General features: G+C 38.4%; 2 protein-coding genes across 2 annotated transcripts in view; one reads left to right on the forward strand and one right to left on the reverse strand.

Moving 5' to 3' along the window:
* The window catches only part of LOC119244449 (putative ankyrin repeat domain-containing protein 19), a 279,339-nt gene that overhangs the window by 146,653 nt on the left and 108,298 nt on the right, over positions 1 to 24,388 (forward strand). The gene's annotated exons all lie outside the window — the stretch shown is intronic.
* LOC119244460 (ankyrin repeat domain-containing protein 26-like) overlaps positions 1 to 24,388 on the reverse strand; it is an 88,277-nt gene that overhangs the window by 56,451 nt on the left and 7,438 nt on the right. Inside the window, exons 2-8 of the mRNA XM_054694651.1 lie at positions 15,432 to 15,546; positions 15,092 to 15,265; positions 12,711 to 12,817; positions 10,359 to 10,496; positions 8,266 to 8,384; positions 4,996 to 5,029; positions 1,383 to 1,452 (exon numbers count right to left, since the gene is read on the reverse strand). Coding sequence (XP_054550626.1) covers positions 1,383 to 1,452; positions 4,996 to 5,029; positions 8,266 to 8,384; positions 10,359 to 10,496; positions 12,711 to 12,817; positions 15,092 to 15,265; positions 15,432 to 15,546 — 757 coding nt within the window. The remainder of the gene's footprint in view (positions 1 to 1,382; positions 1,453 to 4,995; positions 5,030 to 8,265; positions 8,385 to 10,358; positions 10,497 to 12,710; positions 12,818 to 15,091; positions 15,266 to 15,431; positions 15,547 to 24,388) is intronic.

Below are 24,388 nucleotides of genomic sequence, written 5' to 3' on the forward strand. Positions count from 1 at the left end.
TACCCATCCCCTCGTGGGTAAAAGTCCATCCAAATGGGATTGGCCCAGAGCAAGGCCCCAAGGCCTGCCACAAGTCTAAAGCATCTTCCAGTGGGGACCCACAGAAAAGGGTCACAAACAACCGGACAAGCCCGGAAGGAAAAGAGCAAAATCAACATCAAGATAAAAGCTGCCATTGTCACCTCCCCACGGGTCTCACCGACATCTGTGTCACCTAGTCCACGACCAAAAGACAAGCGCAGTTTCTTCACGTGTCTCTAGGCTCCATGTGCCTTCTCCAGGTCTCCTGGCTCCATCTTGCTTCCTTCCTTTCTCAGTCTCTTCTGCAGCTTCTCCTCTTCCTGCTCAGCTCCACCCTCCCTTGGGTGGGGCAGGGAACCTCCCCTTTCCTGGGGACCACCCTGTTACAATCCCCCCTTTTAATTTTTATTCCACCATATCTATGGTGGCACAATCTCAGGGTGTAGTCTTAGGAGACAGTCTTTTTTAGGGTTACAATGTGTGTAAGAGAAGCAACAATTAGTCAGCAGCATTGTCCATGAATGTCCAGTATGACAGTCGCCAAATCTGTTATAGGACAGGGAGAGGGGCAGCCCAAACCCCACAAACCTGCCTATTCTAAATGGGTTCTGCCATCCGCCGCATCAACACAAAACATAGGAGACTTTAATGGGAAGGAACTTTAATAAAACTAGGAAACAATACAGGTAAGGCAAAGAGTCTAGTTTCTAAATCAAGCACCCAAAGTTACCCATCCCCTCGTGGGTAAAAGTCCATCCAAATGGGATTGGCCCAGAGCAAGGCCCCAAGGCCTGCCACAAGTCTAAAGCATCTTCCAGTGGGGACCCACAGAAAAGGGTCACAAACAACCGGACAAGCCCGGAAGGAAAAGAGCAAAATCAACATCAAGATAAAAGCTGCCATGGTCACCTCCCCACGGGTCTCACCGACATCTGTGTCACCTAGTCCACGACCAAAAGACAAGCGCAGTTTCTTCACGTGTCTCTAGGCTCCATGTGCCTTCTCCAGGTCTCCTGGCTCCATCTTGCTTCCTTCCTTTCTCAGTCTCTTCTGCAGCTTCTCCTCTTCCTGCTCAGCTCCACCCTCCCTTGGGTGGGGCAGGGAACCTCCCCTTTCCTGGGGACCACCCTGTTACAGTATAACTTATATTTTTTGAGGTGTGAAACTATATCTCTAAAATATATACAGTGTTATAAATCAAATTTACCCCAGTAAACATTAAAAAATGAATTAATAAATTCAGCTTCTTTCAAGAAAGAAAGAGTAAACCATTGGGGCAATAATTCATGAATGAACGCCACACAGAGATAAAAAATGGAAACTAAATTCAGAGCAGAAAATTTCACAAGAGCACACATTACCTTAGTTTCAAAATCTATGCTTTCGGATAATGTAGCACATGAATCCTCAAAGTTTAGTTTCATGGGACGCCTTTAGAGATAAAATATACAATACAAATTTCATTTCAACATTGAAGAATCAAGTAAAACTTTGCTACCTACCTATATTAATTTTCTTTATATAATTCAAATTTGGGGTCAGTTTTAAAAAAAAAAAAAAAAAACAACTTTTGTTTCTATTTCTGCCTCTATTTCCCCCAACCTGTGAAATATCCAATAAAATTCCATTCTTAGTGCCCATAACAAAACATTACAGCTTCTGAGGAAAAAACATAGTTCTCACAAAAATTACTGAAGCTTAAATTGAAAATCCAATTAATAGATGGCATAACTTTTATTATCTGAACTACAATAAATCTGATGACCTAAAAGAAGAAAGATATACTGTTTCTTCTTCATAACCTGTCCTTGGTTCAAAGACCAATCTATGTCAGTCAAAAATAGCAGTCTTGTTCCTTCAGCATGCAAACCACTTATTAGGATTCATTCCTTCCCTTTACTCTAAAATTATATAGGGAGTTCCCTAAAATGTTTGAAAACTAAATGTACTGAAGTCAAAGAATAATTAACTAATTCCAGAGGAATTGAAACATTAAAAATTATGAATTCTGATTATTTTTCCTATTTAGGTCCTGCCTTTCAGGTCCCCATAAACTGGCAAGCCTTTAAAAATGTTCATAAGTACTCAGATACCCAAGGGGAGAGACTACTGCAGCAAAGACAATGTCCTGAGTTCTGCCATTATTTCCCTTACATACAATTTAAATATCTCCCTTACTACTCCCTTTACTAAATATCTCCCTTACTACTCCCATTACTACTACTCCCTTACTACTCCCATTCCCCCACATTGACCAGGCTCAATGGCAGTCTCCAACCTCTAAATCTTCAACCTATGAAGGCACAGATTCCAGAAACAAGGCTGAGCTCAAATGACCAAGAGCAGGTCATTTCCCTGCTGCTGGAAAATAAGCTCAACAGAGCTTATGCTCTCACTACCAACATAGGCCTGTGACCAAGCAGCCAGATGAGGCACTGTGACTAACCTGACAGTCATCCTAGCTCCATGCAACCCTGCCAGCACATGGACAGGGACATTGGTGAATTGGAAAGAGAGGCCGAGACTAAGAAACACCTGCCTTAGGTGAAAGATCTATGTAGGTTAGTAATCTCAACTACCGTAGTTGGTGTGGGAGATCTAAGGCAGCTTCTCTAACTTGGGGTGGAGGAGGATATCACAATCTTATTTTCTATAAAGAGACACTTCCCAGTGGCTCATATTGGTTTTATGTGTTTTGATACAAATGAAGTATGCTAGTTCCCTCAATTCAACAAACAAAAAAGCAGCAAACTATTTAAGTCTCCGCTAAACTTTCTATTTAATATGCCTCTACTTAATATTCCCAACTTGCTTGTTCCTGTAGTTTCTCTTTATATAACTTGCATAAACCCCAATATTTTGTAACTCTTTTCTAAAACCCTTATTCCTATCAACTCGATGGTGGTGTTCTTGAAGTTTGGCCGCCTCTGCTAATTCATTCTTATCTTCTTCCATTGCGTTCACTAGACCCAATTCCCACCCCTCTATTTTTTTTTTAAAAAAAAAGATGAGTAGGATTTAATCAATTGGATGAGGATAGGTAGATTCAGGCATTCAAAGGGTATGGTCTATTGACAATATTTCCATAACATTATTTTTTTATGTTCTTATAATAAATTTTATTTTTATATTCCCCATACAATTGCAACCCCCCCATTCTGACCCTAATCCCTCCCCTCCCGCCCCCCACCCCCCAAAAAGTGTCTCTGGTTCATAGTTTTTTGTTGATTTTGATTTTCACTTTCTTATCGTTATTCATTTTCCTGGTCCCTTATTTAAGTTTTCTAGATTCCTGCTATGAGTGAGACCATCCGGTATTTTTCTTTTTCTTTTTGGCTTATTTCACTGAGCATGATCCCTTCCAGTGCCATCCATGTTGCTGCAAATTGCATGTGTTTATCTTTTTTGAATGCTGAGTAATATTCCATGGTATATATGTTCCACATCTTCTTGATCCAGTCATCTATTTTTGGGCATTTGGGCTGTTTCCAAAGCTTAGCTATTGTAAACAGTGCTGCTATAAACATAGGTGTGCAGGTGCTCTTTGGAATTGATGTTTCTGTATCCTTTGGGTAAATACCTAGGAGTGGAATTGCTGGATCATATGGAAGCTCTATGTTTAGTAGGTCAAGAAATCTCCACACAGCTCTCCATAGTGGTTGGACCAGTTTGCACTCCCACCAGCAGTGCAGAAGAGTTCCTTTTTCTCCACACCCTCGCCAACATTTCTTGTTGCTAGTTTTTTTAATATGTGCCATTCTCACTCCATCCCTCTATTCTTAAAAACTCACCTGGAGACAATCTCTTTTCAAAAGGAAAAATCTGAATTTAAATCTCATTTTTGCCATATGCCATACCCAAAGAAATCAGTTTAATCTCTTTGAATTTCAAATTATTCATTTGAACAGTTATTTGGCTTAGAAGACAAACATAGGCTGAAGTACTACAGGGTGTTTTGAGTGACTGAATCTCTAAGATTCTTTAAAATTCTGAAATTCTACATGCTTTTTATTTTGTTATAGAAAAATGGAGACTAACTCCTGGTAGAAGTAGAAAAAAATAGAACAAAACAATCATCAAGAACAGCAGAGAAGAAAGGCAAAAAAAAATCAAGAAAAGCCTACAGAACTTATAGAAAGTCATGGAAGAAGAATAAAAAAGGTACACCAAAAATGAAAAAAAATACAGAGTACTAGCCAAGGCTACTAGCCTAATGATTATACCAGACTGTGAAGTCATAAAGTATAGAAATCAATGAGAAATATCCTCTAAATAGATGCTGAGGTTAACATAAGATGTTCTATAAACCACAGATCATCTTCAACTAAAGGAGAACAATTTATCTCAAGGACCATAAAATATCTCTACACCTAAGAAGACCTGCATGATTGAGTGTTGCTGATGTAAAACCTGCAGTCTATGACCATAGCTGAGATCTACCCTAAAACTTTTGATGGTAAGTGCAAAGTTTTAGTTACCACTGCCATTGTTAAATGTATTGGGACAAATGCCTGGACTAAGCCAGTTTCTTAGGGAAACCTGAAAATAAAAATTAGCACATAACTAAATTGAACTTTCTGAGTTGTTTGAGTTGGGTCTATATATTCATGCCAGAGCTACACAAGCACCTAGGGACAAGAGAGTGGACAGGGAAGCCAGGCAGGCTAATGGTCAAGTCATGGAGCAAATACCTTCTTAACCATGGAATTGTGGGTGAACTAAGTTTGCCTTACAAACTATCTAATTTGTAAGGCATTATTGTCACATGCGATGCTTCCAGAAGCTGTTGCCTAATTGGTAAAAAGTGGGCTGTAACAGCAGTTACTTTGCAAAGCTATTCAAATAACTATATGAGATAACAAATGTGAAGCACATAACACAGTGTCTAGCCTGGAATAAAACACGCAACAAATGTTGACTGCTTTTCTCTGCATTCCATCAATTAAGACATTTTTAAAATCTGTAAAATCCTACCTCTTTTCAGTATCCTTGTGAGCATTCATTTTTGCTATTAAAGAAAAAAACATTTTAATCAACAGTAGATAACATAGAATATTAAATGTAGAAGACAGCTAACAAATATTCCTTAGGGACCAACTTGGAGACAATGCTCCCCCCTCCTTTATATTTATCAAAAGCAAGATATTTGATATCACTTATCAAAATATATTTACTGACCTTTGGTACCAACAGTGAACTGTTATTTACAGTGACCATAATTCTAGTCAAACCTATAAAACTGACACAAAATGGTATCATCAGCAGAATCAGCATCATAAACTGACATTGTCAAACCTACATAACACGATTCTTCTGGATAGCCACCATTAGAAATACTTAGAGGAGAGTAAAATAATTTTGCTGTGACATAACACAACTTCTCCAGGTTTTTAGTCAACACCGCTTGGTTTACGATGAAACATGGACTGTGATGGAGGACTATGGGTGCTTTGGTGGCAGGAAAACTATAGTGACATCTTTGAGAAGAAAGCCTCAAATCCTTTGAGAAAACAAACAAGGATGTAAAATAATGATATGTCGTCAATTTAAAAAACCAAGGAAACTTGGTCCAGAGACAATATACAATGCAGCAGGAAAAACAGGAAACACTTTTACTGTGTTCATACTTACCGCAAGCTAAGTATGAAAGACTGTGACTCTAGTTTGATAAAGTACAGCCTGTGGAGACTATCTCCTTCCATAAATAGTCTCTCTGGATATACTTCATAGAGTAGGATGGTTCAGTTAATGCTGCATAGTAGTGAATGATGTCATTTTTCTCAACCCTCCCCATTATGCATTCAACATTTATAGAAATCAGGATTTTTAGTTTGTAAGGCATTACTGTCACATGCTATGCTTATGAACAGTGGCAAAAACCATAAAGAACAAAGAACATCTTGAATGAGAACATTTTAAGCATTCAAGATATAAGCTGTATGATACCATCTATATGAAATTTTGACAAAGGCATAACTATGGAGACAGTAAAAAGATCAGTGGTTTCTGGGGTTTAGAAAGAAGGGAGAGATGAGCAGATAGAACACAGAGGATGTTTAGAGCAATGCAACTATTCTGTATTCTGTACAATGCTACAATTATAGATCCATGTCAATATACCTTTTTCAAAATCCATAAAATACGCAACACCAAGAGTGAACCCTAGTGTAAATTATGACTTCTGGGTGACAATGATGAGTCAGTGTAGACTCACACATTTTAATAAAGGTACAATTGTGGTGCAAGATGTCAACAGCACATTTGGCTGCACATGTGTGGGAGCCAGGATATACAGGCACTCTGTACTTTCTGCTCAGTTTTGCTGTAAACCTAAAACTTCTCTAAAGACTTACTTTTTCAAAGGGTTTCCTCTGACCTGCTATTACCACATAATAATTTATCAAGGCACAGTCACTTTAAACATGAAAATAAAGTAAGCAAATACGGATATTATCTCCCTAGCTGATGTACATGATTATATATAAAATAACCTCTTTTAATTTTAAACTTAAGTGGCAAAATCTGATAAACATCTTTGACTATGCTATTTTATAATTGCAATGGGGTTTAGCATAATAAGAATCAAATTAGATCATCTACCTAATAAGCAATTTTCATTTTAATTTTAAATCAGAACTCACTATGCTTATTTTGTCTCAGAGTTATCCTGAAAGAGTAAGAACATATAAAGAACACATTGTAATTACTTATACTAACCACAGTAATTTATGTATAAATACCTTTAAGTACCCATCAAAAATCAAAAATGTAAGCAGCACTGTAATTTAATGTGGGTAGTGCAACTGAAACAAATACCATGTTATAACATCATATTACCTATTAAAATAAAATTTTTAAGATAAAGCCATACATTAAGGTTAGCGTTAACTACTATGTAGAAAGATTTCATACAGTGAGCCTGAGACATCTCTCCTTAGAAATTCCTGCTTGAAATGGCTGACACTTGGTGAGTGTCTGGGAAAGTAGATTTGGGGAAGGTTCCCTCTACTTCCCAACTGCTAAATTATGTGTACAAACAATGTGGTTTCTGCTGAACACTTGCTTTCTTTCTGGGCATGTGGAATTTCAGTACATGCTAGGGAGAGGATGTCTAGGCTGCAGCAAAACCCTGGAGCACTAGGTCTTCTGAGACACGGGGCTGGCAGACACCACTTTACATGTGCTGTCATATTTTGAGATGGAGGAACTAGGCACATTCTGAGAATGCCACAGGGAAAAGACGCTTACAAGCTTGCACCTGTTTTCCTTCAGACTTTGCCCAAGACATCTTTTCACTTTGCTGATTTTTCCTTGCATCCTTTCACTATAATAAATCACAAGCATGAGGCCTCCCTAGTGGCGCAGTGGGTTGAGTGCAGCACTGTGAAGCTGTCGGCAGCCTCTGCAGAGCGGGTTCCATTCCCGGCTGGCCAGGGAGATACCCACCCTGGCTGGCCAGCGAGATACCCACATGGCGCAGCAGACCTCTCCTACCTCTCCTGCTGCTCCCCTCAGCAGTGTATTTCAGTAGATCTGCCTGTTCCTCTCCCCATTCTCTCTGGTGAATCCTCTCAAACCCTGCACCTCTGGCCTGTACTCCAGTTCTTGTATAAATAAAAATAATAGGCCTCCCTGGTGGGGCAGTGGTTGAGCGCTGGGCTGCAAAGCAGCACCCAGCCTCTGCAGCGCCGATTCTATCACCGGCCGTCGGGGAGCATCCCACATGGTGCGCAGACCTCTCCTGCTGCGCCAGCTGCCCCCTCAGCAGTGTACTTTGTCGTTCTGCCTGTTCTGCTCCCCACTCTGGCTCTGGTGAATTCTCTCACCCTCCTGAGTGTACCCAGTGCTTGTATAAATAAATAAATAAATAAATAAATAAATCTTTTAAAAAAAAACATATTTTAAAACAAGTCCTATTTGTTTTGGTTTTTGGTTTTTGTATTTTTTTTTCTTTTTTTCTTTATAATCACTTTCTTGTAGAAGTCCTATTTGTTTTAATGTGATTAGAGGAAATATATAAAAACTTAAATTTTTAGAACTTTTTTTAGAAAGGCAATACTGTCTCAGATTTCAAATGACTACAAGAAATTTCTTTAATTCTGAGAAGAAAACTATTAAGAAATTTTAAATATATATGCAATTTGTACACCTCTTTCATTGCTCTTTCATTATCAAAATTCCTGTATTCTTATTTTTTCCTCTGTGGTAGCACCACCAAGAGTAATTCACTATCTGAAGTCTTACCTAGATCATTCTCTTCCTTCTTTTTATCGTTTTTCTTCTTTTCTTCTTTTCTGTTCTTTTCATTCTTTTTGTTCTCTTTGTCCTTTTTACTTTTATAGGCAAGTATAATTTTCTGATTCCTGTATGTAAAGAAAGGTAATTAATAAAATTGCTAATTTTAATACTTATGTGAACAACATTTTTATTCTCACAATATTTCAGGTAGTAACAGATAATATCAAAACTTTAATGATCCCATATACTTCAAATGTGTTAAGTGCTACAATTTGTTTTTAATCAAACAGGTAACTTAAAGATGAAAAGGGGCTGTAGAGTGCAGTAATTAGAGTTAGCTAAAAATATGGAAAGCATCTTTATGTCGAGTTTCAAATAGCCATCTGATCCTGGACAAACCACTTCCCTTTGGCTCCCTTTTCCCCTGTAAAACAGTTATCTGGCTGTCCCATTCACAGAGTTATTAGGAAATTTAATATACCCACCACACCCCAAAAACAACAAACAAACAAACAAAAAAACTAATGCACAGAGAAATACTGAAGCAATGGAATAATTTCTTTCTGAATTTTACTGGTAGAACTTGGGATACCAAACTCAATTAAATTTGTGCTTTTTTATAGGATCTAACAACCAAATGTTATATTTTGGCTAGTAATGGCTCTTCCCTTGGGGCTTAGAATTCATCTCAGCTACTACAGATTTTGTAACTATATTTATAAATATATTACTTCATTAGATAATATAATTGTCCCCTGTAATTGTAACCAATCACATGAAGAACAGAAAACTAAAAAGTCAAGCCTGGTTTTGACTAGTTCTATTCCTTCTCTACTTCTTAAAACTCATAATTAGTTGATCGTCCTTAGAATGATGTGTAATCCCCAGGTTCATATCCAATTGACCTGGAAGACAACCTGTTTTTATAATACATGGAAACTGAAGAGTCACAGATGGGGTTTAGCTTTCCTAACAAACAACTAACCGTTCTATTGAATTACCTCCTTGTAAAGTAGAACCTGAAAAAAAAATTGAAACTTCTCATAGACACAAATCACTTAGGAGGTTTTCACTATTATGAAAAACAGATTATTTGAGGGATCAACCTTAATGAACCTCAGACCAGTTAGCACCCACTATTCTGGGAAGGACAATATGGCACTTTCCACAACCTAAAAAATGTGTCCCACATGATGTAAAGCAGATTTGGGGTACAGATCTGGTACCAAAAGAGAAAGGAAAATCTTATCACTTCCTGCATGACTCTTCAACTACTCTGATAGCTGAGATTGGGTCCAAATAACATCTGTTAACAAAAAAGACAGACAAGATCCTCAAAGGGTAATTCATGGTCAAGGTGTAGGCTAAGATATGGGTTCTACAGTTTTTGAGTAGGGAATAAGGATGTGTGTGGCTAAAGCTTGGAGGTGCTGCTGCAAGAACATAGTGGCTGAGCATATGACTATATGTATATGAACTAAAGAAAGTAGTGACATTGAAGTCCTAGTGGAAATCACCATGGAGACGGAGGAATCTGGATCAGCAGAGGCATCCTGGGAGCAATGGTCAATAGTGACCAGACTACAAGAGCAGTTTCAGGAGCAACACTGCAGCAACAGAATCAATGGAGACAAAATAATGATTAGAATGTCTGTCACCATTTGCCCTCCATACTACTTGTGAAAAAGAACTGTCTTTCATGGATTTCAAGAACTCATTGCTTAGGTTTTTAGAAAATTCAAGGGGGAAAGATAGGTGATAGCATCTAAGGGGAAAGTACAGGATTTTCTGCTAAAATGAACTTTTCTAAATGCAAATAAGTAGTCAGAAAAATCAGACATGTGACATGATTTTGTAGAATTTTGCTGGAATGAAGTGGATCACATTAGAATCCCTAAGGATGAAGATTGAAAAGTGCCCACTGCTACTCCCAACTAGTCTAGTCATGGCTTGATTTCTGACCGATGCTATGGACTACCGCAATGCCATTCCACAACTGCCTACCCAAACTATGAAATCCCACCTGTTACAGAAGAAGCAGCAGTTAAATTATTTTAATCCTCAGGTAACATAGCTAACATTTTAATGTAAACACTTACTTAATAAAACCACGATGATGGGCAAACTGGTCAGCAGTCCTTCCAAATACATCTTCAGAAGAGCAATCAATGCCATGCCGGAGGAGAACATGAACAGTATCTGCTGAATCATAACATGCAGCATGCGCGAGGGCTGAGCTAAAACAGCAGAGATAACTTCATCTTTGGGAACTTAAGTTACTTAGAGAGCTTCTTGGATCTGCTCTACCAAATTCATCCCTTGCCTGTCTTTCTAGAATTGACCATTTACATGTGCAAGTATTCATGTTTGTAACTTAAGCTGAAGGCTAAAAGAAGGCTTCTTGTCCCATTGGGACCCATCATAGTAGAAGTTACTAATTTAAGGTCCTTCGATGGACAAGAAACAATGCCAAGATCACTTATCTGAAATAGATGAAGCTCTAAATGAAGAATTTTCCATTTCTTCCTTAGTCTGTTATGTTAGCAGTTAAAGGTCAGCTAAGGAAAAGTTATCTGCAAGCTTAAAACAATGATAATGATAGTAATGGTAACAATACTCATAGCTGCAGTCTAAGCATGAAATTAAGTGCTATATCAACAATCTTACACAAATTGACCCTCAAAAGATATACAGTTGACCTATGCACATTGTAGGGGTTGAGGTGCTGACATAGCAGCACAATTGAAAATCCATGCTTTTGACTCCCCCAAACCTTAACTAGTTATAGACTGCTATTGACCAGAAGTCTTACTGATAACATAGACAGTTGATTAACGCATCTTTTGTATTTCTATATATTCTTACAATAAGGAGAGCTAGAGAAGAGAAAATGTTATGAAGAAATGTAAAAGATGCATTTACAGTATTGTAGCATATTGATTGATAGTGTAAGTTTACTCCCAACCCTTCTGCTCACTGCAATAGAAACAGGAGGTAGATATTAAATTATTACAGTCAGACAGTAGTATACACTAGTCAATTGTATGTTCTAATGATTTAAAACTTCATCTTTACATTGGTTCACATTTTCTTTGATTAAGAATGCCGCACATGCACAGTCTGTACACACAGACTGTGTACAGTGTATAAGTTTTGACAAATTTTTATTTTCATAATAGATTTGTATAAAATTTATGGTAGTAAATGATAAAATAGACTATTTTCTACATATAATTTATGCATTCATGACATATCTAACTTTTTTTGAACATTTTCAATATTTCAAGGCTGCAGTTTGTGAGTTTTTCAAATTGTTATAAAATTCAAAACAATTTTCCAACATTTTCATTTTTCAAAATCCACAACCCATGAAGTTGAAATCTGTACTGTTCAGGGGTCAACTGTGCTATTATCTTCCTTTTAATAACATTGGTTGATGATAAGCAATGTTCCTAAAGTCACACACCTAGCAAGTGGCAAAGCTAGGAATTAAACCCAGGCCTGTGGAATCTAAAACACATCTCTTCTCTGTCACCTACTTATGAGTTTTTCTAAAGAAAAAAATTATTCAATGAAAGTTGTCTTTCTTACTTCCACCCATATCAATTGAAAGTAAAATCATGAAAATAAACTAGAAGTGACAAAGGAAAAAAAACCTGATGATCCTGTAGTATCTAGTAATAGTAATTAATATTCACATAGGGATGCAAGCTAATATAATCAGTAATCTTCAAAGAAAGAAATTTATAACAAGTATTATCCAAAGAATAAAATCAACCTCTCTTTATGTCTAATACGCATCTTTTAAGGAAAAATATTGAAGTGGAAAAGCTAAAGTCATATTACTAGAAGGATGTGCAATTTCAGGTTGGTGTCATATAGTAAACAAAAAGAGTCCACGCTTTACAAGACTAATAAACCAATAGGAAACCATGTGAGGTAACATAAGGGCATATGACCCAAAGAATCAGATTGTGTCATCAGCTAATATAAGAACTATGAATCTTGCTGTGTTGTTCTTCACATTGCACAGTAAGAATAACTGGTTCTCCAAGGGCAAGTCCTAGGAGTCTGACTGTGGAACTGATGTGCCAGTGGGGGATGGAGAGAAGTGTGTAGAATTCCAGTGTGGGAGGGTGCACAATGGCTATGTGGGAAGAGTGTGGGTGTGTTAGTGGTGGTTGTGGCATGGTAACATACATCTGAATAGGTGGGATCCTTTACTTCTGAATTCTATACAGTGCTGTACACTAATGTTGCCTTAATAAGTGCATATGCGCACGCACACACACACACAATTAAAATATTTGGGAAAAAAAAAGAATTGGCTCTCTTCCTAACAGGACATGTTGATATTAATAATTAAAACTCATGTGCTTCTCATTAATTTAATCTTTCTGGTTTCGGTGATTGTTACCACTCTAGAACCACATAAAGTTTAAAATACATACCTTCCAAACCTATCAACAGCATTTATATCCGCTCCCTTGTTTAACAAAAACTCTATTATTTTTTGGTTTTTTTCCCTTGCAGCATATAAGAGTGGTGTGCATCCATTCTGTAAAACAACAAAAACAATTAATGGTTTACAAAATCACATATTTTAAACTGAATTTTAAAAACTTAAAAGAGATCCCCTGAACTTAAACATATAAGAAAAATCAACTTAAAAGTCACCCCTTCTTTCTCACCAGTCACTTCATATGTGTTGTTCTTTCTCTTTAAAATACTTCTCTCTCTAACCTCAACAGATGCAAAGTTATTGTCCAATACTCTTGTCAAGAATTTCTTGGTCCCAAGAATCTTGCTTCCATCTCAGAATTTACCATGGTATACTTTAGTTATTTTATTCCTCACCATCTAAAGCAAGAATTTCTTGAAGCCCTAGGCTACTTGTTTTTTTAAGCCCTGTATCTCCAAATTCTGAAACAGTAATAAATACTTGAAGCATGTTTTATTGAATTAATAATCTCTTTTGGCAGAAGTTTAGGACTATGCCCCACTAGAAACATTCCATAATCATCTACTGCTTGAGAAAATTACAAAACATTACATGTCCAGTTCTAAAGAAATCAGTTTAATTTGCTGAATCCCTTTTTAACAATACTTTCTTGTGGCAAACATTAACATTCGAGGAATTAAGGGATGCAGGGATCATTTTGAGAATTTTCTATTAAAGGTGATGGTTTTCTTCCAGTGAGGCACATTTACTTGGTTCTCCTTCATCAGTGGTACCTGGCACCCAGATGTCACAATCTGGCACTCTTACTTCACTTGGATTCCTAAGGACATGGGCTTTGAATTAAAAAACATAGGCTTCAAATGAATTCTGATTGCTTATTACTAAATGGTCCTTGGGTTGCCCCTATTAGAAGATGGAACTTTTTATATTACCTTTATAAGATAAAGTTCATTTTTAAAAATTCACTTTTATTCTGGTTTTCATTTTAATTGCCACTGAAAATCATTTTCTTTTTTTGGAAAAATGGGAGCCAGAAATAAAAATACAATGTCCCCCATATTTTAATTATTTGGCCAAAAAAAACACATAATTTTCCTTTACCAAAAAAGAATTATCATTCCTAAACCCTGAAGGGCACCTGAGTAAACATAAACTAAAGGGGGAAAAACAGCTCTTCCCTCTATTGGCAATTACCATCTATAGCCAAATTTCCAAGTTAGCCCACATGTTTATGATTGCTCTCTTCCTTTTCCCTTTTTTGCTCTTCAGCCTTGGCCAGAGAGACAGAAATCATTTTATATAAAAAATATTTTTATGAAGCAAAAATTCATCATCAGCAGCAGACTTCTTTCATATTACTTTTGTTTTGAGTTTTAAAATAAAGACTATTTCCCAGGCAAATTTGTTTTCCTGTGTTATTTATTATTATGAAAAAATTACTTGGTTGGGAATAAAATTTTTAAAAATAACCTTTAACCAATTCAGTGCTTTTGCACAAATATTTGCCAAACATGTCTACACAAATGCTAAGCATCTCTACTGCATCTTTCAGAAGCATCACTATTTAAAGTAGAATCTTAGACAATTATTTAAAACTATTTTCATTCAGGGAGTGCTCGACCCTCCAAAATGTAAATGTGAACCTCCAATATGTACATGTGACCCACTTATGTCAGGGCTGTGGTTACAGAAGATAATGTAGGTCCAGATGGGAAAGCAGATGGACTGACTTCCCTTTCACCTGCTCCCCCTTACAGGTATGCCCCGCTGACGAGCTATGCAAGACTGAGCAGGACTCTCTGCTATGGGAAGCCCGTGGTGGTTCAGAGCTGGCAGCACTGTGAGCACCACACGTGGATGCCCCTGTTGGATGTCAAGACATGACCTGACCCCTTGCCCTGATTTCGGAACCTAGGGTGCCTGGGCCCCGAAAGCCTGCTGTTTCTCTCCTCAGGTAACAATGCCGGCTGTGGGGTCTCAAGTCCCCCTCGTACCCATCCTAGTAGCACCCATTTCCTGAACCCATGCAGAGTACTCAGCGCCAATCATGTCTTTAGTTTTTTGTGGGCGCTGAGTCTACACCCACTGCCAGGCACTAATGAAAAGTTTTTCCAACTGGGGTGCATACGTGATGCAGTGACAGACTTTTGGCCTTTCTGTGGGCACCATCATTCTCTAGATCTCCCTGACTTGGCTTTAGAGTTGTATCAGGGTGATAGGCCCGCGTATCGTGTATCATGTGTATAGTGTGTATAGTCTTCAGGATGAATGTATGTGTGCATACGTATCAGAGAGATATAGACAATAAAAGGTTTTATGGCTTAAAAATGCAGTTCCTATATTTTGTAAATAAAGTTACTTGGTCTATACCTGGTTTCTTGCCTCAATATTTGCTTTGTGTAAAAGCAGCTTTGTTATTATGGACTCATTTTCATTACCAGCTGCATAATGGAGCGCAGAGTTGCCTCTTATGTCCAAAATATCTGGATCGGCACCATGTTCTAGAAGAATACGAACACATTCTTCTTTCTGGCTTTGTACTGCCTGTCAGTATCACACAAAGAAATAGTAAATTCTAGGAATTAAGGTTAAACATTTCGTAGGTTTTGGCAATTAGCTAATTTAAATGAGGTTAATGTGGTAAATTAATTTCCAGTCAAGTAAACTAAGTCAAATCCATCCCATGCTGGTTGAGTTGGCTACCACATACCTTCACCAGAGCTGTCCTGTGCTCAGCATCACGCAGGTTAAGGTCGCATTTTCTCTCTACTAGCAGAGTGACCACTGCACTGTGACCATGGGCTGCGGCCAAATGGAGGGGAGTCCTATGAGAGTTAAAGGCGCCTTTAGGAAATCATAGTGCAAGATCTCAAATACACCACTACTCTTGGAGCTATAAACATCAATGAGCTAGTTATTCCTATGTCTCCACAACATCATTTTCTTGGGGAAAAGGACATTATTAACTCTTATCACTCACCACATTAATGAAAGAGCAGCCTGTTTGAATAGAAAAGCTTTGGACACAGTTCTACTGGACTTGAATCCTACTTTACTCTGGCACTTATCAGCTGTTTTAGCCTTTCTATGCTTCAATTTCTCTTCAGTGAAAGGGGGATAAAACAGTGTTGTCTCACAGAACACTGTGATGATATTACATGAGACTCTATGCAAAGTGTTCAGAATAGTCCCCAGCACAAAGAGCAACTCAAACTTATAAGATAATATTACTCTTATTACCACTAGCACCACTTTGTGGAGCCAATAACTCAAATAAAATGATTCAAGTACACCGACTTCGCAGGTATATTTAGGTTTGGAGGGAGAACCGTCCTTCACTGATTCTAAGATCTCCCAGCTTCTCACATATAACATCCCTGACACTGGAATGCAATGTATAATTCATAATGTCTCATAACCATAATTAACAGTATTTTAAAAAGTTTCATTGGTACAACAAATAGTGGGGAATCACATAATCCACAGTGTGGTACATTAAGTATAGTATAAACAACAGGTGTGCTGCAGTTCCACTCATATGATTGGCAGTTAAATAAACTGTAATTGTTTTTATTATTTTTCTTTTAATGCATGCTTTATTCTATGTACAACAAATATTATTTTTTACTTCCTCATATTTTCTTTTTTTTTTTTTCAGATGAGTCACAGACATGGTTTTATTAACTTCAGAATCAGATTGAGGACACCAATATCCTAAATGTATGGGATGCAGCAAAAGCAGTAATAAGAGGAAAATATATAGCAATAGAAGCTCACATCAAGAAACAAGAAAGAACTCAAAGAAACTACCTAATCTCGAAGCTCAAAGATCTAGAAAAAGAACAACAAAAAAACCCCAAAACCAGTAGAAGAAAAGAAATAATAAAAACCAAAGCAGAAATAAATGAAATTGAAACTAAAAAAAAAACAATCCAAAAGATCAATGAAACCAAGAGCTGGTTCTTTGAAAAAATCAATAAAATAGACAAACCCCTGGCCAGGCTCACAAAGGAAAAAAGGGAGAAAGCACAAATAAACAGGATCATCAATGAAAGAGGAGAAATCACAACGGACACAGCAGAAATCAAAAGAATAATCAGTAACTACCATGAATACTTCCTCATATTTTCCTTTAAAATTTCCTGAATTATATTTAAAGCATTAAGAGGCAAGAGAACTAAGCAAAGAATTTTTAAAAATGTTATTTTAAATTTTTAAATTATTAATTTTTACATCATTGTTCATTCTTAAACAGTATTTTCTTCCCCCCGCCCCAAGGTGTAATCCCCATAGAATTTCCTTCACCAATGCACCTGTGTACCATCACCACAGTCCTTTGTGCTCCTCCCTCCCTCCCTCTGATCCCTCTCCCTCCTCCTCCCCTGCAGGATGTCTCTGGCTTAAAATTGTCTGGTTTTGTTTTGTTGTGTCAACAATCAAAAATGATAAACTCATTTTTAGATGGAGCTTGAAAGAATTATGCTCAGGGCCTCCCCTGGTCGTGCAGTAGTTGAGCGCTGGGCTGCGAAGCTGCCCACAGCCTCTGCAGCACCGGTTTGATCCTCTGCCACCGGCGAGGGTCCCACATGGCACGACAGACCTCTCCTGCCGCGCCCGCTGCTCCCCTCAGCAGTGTATTTCGTCGGTCTGCCTGTTCTGTTCCCTGCTCTGGCTCTGGTGAGTTCTCTCACCCTCCCGTGCTTCTGATTGTACCCAGTGCTTGCATAAATAAATCAATCAATCAAAAAAAAAAAAAAGAATTATGCTCAGTGAAATAAATCAGAAAGAAAAAGAAAAATATCGGATGGTTTCACCTATAGGAGGAATACAGGAGACCCAAATAAGACATCAGTGTAAAAAAAAAAAAATAACAATATAAAAAATGATTCTTACTTCAAATTTTCAAGAAACTTTAGGCCAAAGGAAACATATGATTCCTATGAATAGAATAGGAATGCACTATTTTTAGTGGTAAATGCTGTGAAAGTCAGTATGCCAATTATGACTATTAGTATTCGATCTTATTATAAATTTTCAAATAGGCAAGTAAAGATAATCTTTTATAATTTCCTGCTTTTAGAAATGCTTTTGTTTCCAAGGAGGCAGGAAAAACTTCCACTGAGAATAGGCGATAATGCATTACTTCAGTTTGAAATTTCTCATCTTGCTCAGACTGGACATGTAGCTTTTAAGGATAAAATATGTAGAATATTTCTGCTATGTAATGATGAACAAAATTGGGTTGAATGAATGGATAAATACAGCTGGAGACTTCAATATGTGTATGATTTAATCTCCATTACTGTCCCTGGGAAAGTCATTACTCAAGTAGCAACCTTTCAAGTAGTGTAAACCAAGTCTACCTATGGGCTAACACTAAAGGCTGGGGAGTCAGTATAATCAACTTGAACAACCACCAGCTACAGCATCTAAGAGAGCTGAGGCTGCCACTCATTCAATGCTTTAAAAAAAGAAAAAAACTTTTAGGAAATAAAGCAAAACATTTGCTATAACAATAATCATCATTGATAATTATTTGTAACAATAATAATAGTAATCATCATATATGCTTACTATTTATATTTTCATAAATATGCTACTAAAATAACATGACTGGGACTTCCTGTTGGCACAGGCCGTTGAGCACCGCACTGTGAAGCTGTCCGCAGCCTCTGCAGCATGGGTTCGATCCCAGCAGTCCGGCAAGAATCCCACATGGTGAAGCAGAACTCTCCTGTCTCACCCCCTGCTTCCCTCAGCAGTGTATTTCTGTCGCCAGCCTATTCTGTTCCCTGCTCTGTCTCTGGCAAATCCTCTCACCCCCCGCATCTCTAGCCTGTACCCCGTTCTTGTATAAATAAATAAATCTTTAAAAAATAAATAAAATAAAATAACATGACTAATCTATAATTGTTTACATAGTAAAGTTATTTATAATCAATCTATTTAAATATATACATAATAATCAGCAAGTAAATATAAAAAGATTCACTATACTCTTGAAGGGGCAAAGTAAGTCAGTAGATACCAATCCTCAAGAAAATGCTTAAAAAATGGAAAAAAAAATTTTTATCTGTGGAACATCCATATTCCTGCTGTTCTCCACGATACTTCATTCATAATAAATTTATACTCATATTTGTATACATGTTCACTGCAAAATAACAGATTTTTCAAGGTTTAATTATAATGCAAAAGCTCAGAAATAAAAATTGGATCACATATTTTCAACTAACAGATTATATTGGGATGTATGTATTATCGCATGATGCTTTTCCTCACTAAATTGTCTCCCAATGTACATCTTTGCTACTCAACATATCTGTCTTTGTCACTTTCTATAGTAACAAATGATCCCATGAATGTACTGGTTTATTTACATAATATGTTGCATGACTCCTACCGAATACGCTATTTAAGCAGTGCTGAGAAAAAATAATTGCATGTTACACGTCTCTACTTCCTAAAAATATTTTACAATGAAGTTAACTAATGGGCAAAGGACTACATAATTTTAAATGTGGTACTTATCACCTAATTGCCTATTTGAAAAGGGAAAAACAGCTTAAAATGTGAGCCATACAGTAAGTGCCATTGCAGGACATTCCCACAAACACAGTAGATAGGAAATTATTTTTTGACTCCTTTTTCACATCAATTCCTTTACCACCTGGCCTAAACTCTTTGTTCACTGTACATTGGCCATTTGCAGTATTGCAAAAAGTCCAATTTCAAATAAAAACTTTCTTTCTGGTTGATTTAAAAATGATTCCTACTTGTAAACAGTAAGAAGATACATTTTTATCTGTTATTTAAAAAAAAGTTGTAAGCACATGGTACAATTTATTTTTGATAATAATATTCTTTTGATAAAGAGAGGGTTTTCATTTTTTATGTTGCTAGGTTGAATCTCAAAATTCTTCTTTTGAAAAGCATTCTTAAGAAACTGTCAACATCAAAAACAAAGCAGAAGATCTGGTAATGAACACACACAACCACAATACAGATGTGTGTATGCATGTGCATGTGCGCGCACACACAGACACACACACACCCCAAGGTAGCTGGATCAAGTGCCCAGGTATGCACTATGGGTGGGAAGGTCCACACTCATGTTCTAGCATGTGCCCCAAAAAAGACTCTTCGAGGACCATTCTATTGCTCTAATCCAAAACCAACCATGGAGAAGCCCTGCCCACAACATGGAAGTGCGCCCAGATTGACCCCTCTCCTAAAAGCATCTGTAGAAAAAGAGTGGAGATGTTACAAGCTTCTGGAAAAACAAGACTCTTCGGTCAAACATCAGAACATCTTCAGGGAGATCCAAAGCCTGAGAAGGATACCACTTTCCGTAGGCATCCTGCAACTCAACTAGCTGCAGCCACCGTTGCAGCCATGGTCATCACGACACCCAGGACAACCACCACTGGAAGCCAGCCGTACCCCAGTGCCAAGTTCTCAGCGATCTCACCTACATTGGATACCTCTGGAGATACCACACAGGTGAGAAACTGTGACTCCAATGAGGGCACTGCCACCACAGAACCCTGGCGACCCCAACCCTGGGCTCTCAGAGCTCTCACCTACATCCTCAGAGTCCCTCAGACACCGCACCAATGAGAAAGTGTGACCCCCAATACTTGCAACCTGTGTTCCAAGAGAGGAACAACAAAAGTTTAGAAGCAATGGGAAAACACTGAATCATCAAGAACTCCCGAAGGTGAAACAAACAAACTTCGACAGGATAGCATGCATGGAGCAGAGTGGGGGCTCCTGCAGGTCCCAAGCCTGCGATTGGAAACTGAGCTGAAGCCCGACAGGGTTCAGCCTGACCAGGTGGATCCTGGCAGATGTGGGATCCACCATCAGATCAACCTGGGAATGCGCAGCCACTGCATCACTGTTGGAAGCTAGGGACATCACCATTCCCCTCTGGAACTGAGAGGGGGAGGGTCCCACAGAGGTCGGCAGGACAGCGTTTGTAGAGTGGAGTGGGGCTCCTGCATGCCCCAAGCCCTCAATTTTGGAACTGGACTGAGCCATACTGGGCTAGGACAGGAACCGCCATCAGGGTGATCTGCCAGCACCAGAAATGTGCAGCCCCTACACCGCTGTTGGAAGCTAGGGGCCCCACCAGCCCCTCCTGGAACAGAGGAAATACAGAGAGCGGGAATCATCAGGGACAGAACCCATTCACATATTCACAGTATCACTACCCTTGTGGAGATGTGGCCCAATAGTGCTGGACTTGGTCTAAATACCAGGTTCCAATATCCCAGAAGGAGCACCGCAAAGAGAGGAACGGCAGGACCAGCAGCGCAGTGTCCGAACATATAGAACAAACTAGAAAACAAACAACAGGGAGAAGGAAAAATACAAATAAGCAAGCAAGCCCTCAGGAGAAGGACATACCACAAAAGGAAATTAGCCACCAGAACTCAACAACAATGACATGGAAGAACTACTCTGCCCCCCCCAGACAGAGAATTTAATATTGTCATGATTAAAACAAAAAGAAGACAAAAAGGAAAAAAATGATATGAGACAATTAATGAACTCAAGAATGAAATTGAGACCTTAAGGAAGGCAATAAAAGAAATGCAGGAGATTAAAAGATTAGTGGAGGAGCTAAAGAACTCTGGGAAAAGTGATGAAAACACAATTGATGAAATGGAAGAATGAATCAGTACTCGCGAAGATACAGACATAAAAAGAACTAAAACAGAAAAAGAGAAGTACAAAGGAAAAAGAATGAAGAAACACTTCGAGAACTAGATGACTCCATGAGGAAAGGAAATATAAGAGTCATAGTGTTAGGGGGAAAGGATGGCCCGTGCGAACTCCATACAGACTTTGTGCATGCCACCCCCACTCCATCAAGACACTGGGAACTACAATTCCCATGATCCCCAAAGGGAAGTTGCAGGACCTAAGTTGAAGGACCTAAGGGCAGAGTTAAGTAGCCATAAATAAAACCAGCCATGTCAGTGGGTTCTGGGGCACTTGGCTCATGCTCTTGGCCAGGCAGGTTGGGTCTTGGCGGGTCATCTGGGATTCCAGGTCAGCGGTAAGGGTAGGATGCATTTAAGAATTTATCTCCCTCTTTTCTCCCTGAGTCATACATTTCCTCGTTTCCCTTTCCCTTGTAAATAAACCTTTGTTAACCTTTCGTGAGTGCCTGCAGTGTGAGTCCCTTTTAAGTGTGCCAGTGAGGACCCAGTCAGGCAACCCATTTTAGAGCAGGATTGCCCTGTAACAATAGGAATCCAAGAAGCTGAGGAGAGAGAACAAGGAACTGAAACTATTTAAGGAGATAATCGAAGGGAACTCCCCAAGCATGAAGAAGAGAAAAAAAATGGACGTACAAGAAGCGAGAAGAACACCAAATTTCCATGATGAAAGGGAAACTACAGCAAGACCTAATAGTAGGGCTCCCGAGAATATAAGGGAAAAATAATGCAGCTGATGAGGAGGAAGAAACAGGTAACATATAAAGGAAAACCAATCAGACTGACATCAGACTTCTCCAAAGGAACACTGTGGGGAAGAAGAGCATGGAGGGACATAAACAACAAACTCCAAAACCACAAATGCCAACCAAGAATACTTTATCCTGAAAAGCTCTCCTTCCTCAAGGAAGAAAAAAATAAGGACCTTCTCAAACAAACACAAACTCCAGAAATTCATTACAACTAAACGCCCACTCCAAAAAATAGTATAAGATGTCTGTAGTGCCAGGAAGGCCCAGAGCTGGTTCTCTATGACCCGAGCAGCCCAGTAAAGCAGGAATCCTGGAGCCCTCAGTGGCTTTCTCTGGCTTTTATTGATCTTTTACATGTAGGGCAGCAACCAGGTATATGGCAGGTAGGGGTACCAGGGGGCCTCTCAGCCCTAGGGGGAATCTCACTTTTCACTGAGCTCTCTGGCACTCTCTCTCTCCTTTTCTTTCTCCTGTTCTCTCTCCTGCCTCTGCTTCTCTTGGCCAATATCTAAATGCTGTTTCCATGGCCCACAGAAGTAAATAATACAACTGAATATAACAATGTACCAAAATGCAGGTGACCACCACCAGGTGTGCGATCCTAATGGTGGGAGGGCAGAAAAGCCTGAAAATCATTTACCATACAAAGTCCTAAAGTCAAAACCATAGAAGAATGAATAAGAAGAAAAGAATAAGGCAAGGAATAAAATCATAAACAAAAAAATGGCAAATCCAGACACCAATATATCAGTATTAACTTTATTTTTTTTAATAATAAATTTTATTTTTATATTCCCCATACAATTGCAGCCCCCCCATTCTGACCCCAATCTCTCCCCTCCCACCCCCGCCCCCTTAAAAGTGTCTCTGGTTCGTAGTTTTTTGTTGATTTTGATTTTCACTTTCTTATAGTTATTCATTTTCCTGGTCCCTTATTTAATTTTTCTAGATTCCTGCCATGAGTGAGACCATCCGGTATTTTTCTTTTTCTTTTTGGCTTATTTCGCTGAGCATGATCCCTTCCAGTGCCATCCATGTTGCTGCAAATTGCATGTGTTTATCTTTTTTGAATGCTGAGTAATATTCCATGGTATATATGTACCACATCTTCTTGATCCAGTCATCTATTTTTGGGCATTTGGGCTGTTTCCAAAGCTTAGCTATTGTAAACAGTGCTGCTATAAACATAGGGGTGCAGGTGTTCTTTGGAATTGATGTTTCTGTGTCCTTTGGGTAAATACCTAGGAGTGGAATTGCTGGATCATATGGAAGCTCTATGTTTAGTAGGTCCAGAAATCTCCACACAGCTCTCCACAGTGGTTGGACCAGTTTGCACTCCCACCAACAGTGCAGAAGAGTTCCTTTTTCTCCACACCCTCGCCAACATTTGTTGTTGCTAGTTTTTTTAATATGGGCCATTCTCACTGGTGTAAGATGGTATCTCATGGTAGTTTTGATTTGCATTTCCCTGATTGCAAGTGATGTTGAACATTTTTTCATATGCCTGTTGGCCATTTGCATTTCCTCTTCAGAGAAGTTTCTTTTTAGCTCTTCTGCCCATTTTTTGACTGGATTATTTTCTTTGTTGTTGTTGAGTCTCATCAGCTCTTTGCAGATTTTTGTGATCAGTCCTTTATCATTAGTGTTGGGTGCAAAAATGTTCTCCCAGTTGGTGGGGTTTCTCTTTGTTTTTGTTATTGTCTCTTTTGCTGTGCAGAAGCTCTTTAATTTGATGTAGTCCCAGCTGTTTATCTTTGCCTGCACTATCACTGCTTTGGGTGATGTGTCTGTAAAGATGTCTTTGATGTGCAAATCACGTAGTGTTTCGCCTATATTTCCTTCTATATATTTTATGGTTTCAGGTCTTATGTCTAGTTCTTTAATCCATTTTGAGTTGATTTTTGTGTATGGTGTGAGGTAGTGGTCAAGCTTCATTCTTTTGCATGTAGCGACCCAGTTTTCCCAGCACCATTTATTGAACAAACTTTCTTTGCTCCAATGCATAGTCTTTGCTCCTTTGTCGAAGATTAGTTGACCATAAATCTGTGGGTTTATATCTGGATTTTCTATTCAATTCCATTGGTCTTTATGTCTGTTCTTGTTCCAATACCATGCAGTTTTGATGATTATGGCTTTGTAGTACAGTTTGAAGTCTGGGAGTGTGATGCCTCCATTCCCTTCTTTTT

Source organism: Talpa occidentalis, unplaced genomic scaffold, assembly GCF_014898055.3.
Source record: "Talpa occidentalis isolate TD23 unplaced genomic scaffold, MPIMG_talOcc4v2.1 talOcc4.14, whole genome shotgun sequence".
Taxonomy (NCBI): Eukaryota; Metazoa; Chordata; class Mammalia; order Eulipotyphla; family Talpidae; genus Talpa; species Talpa occidentalis.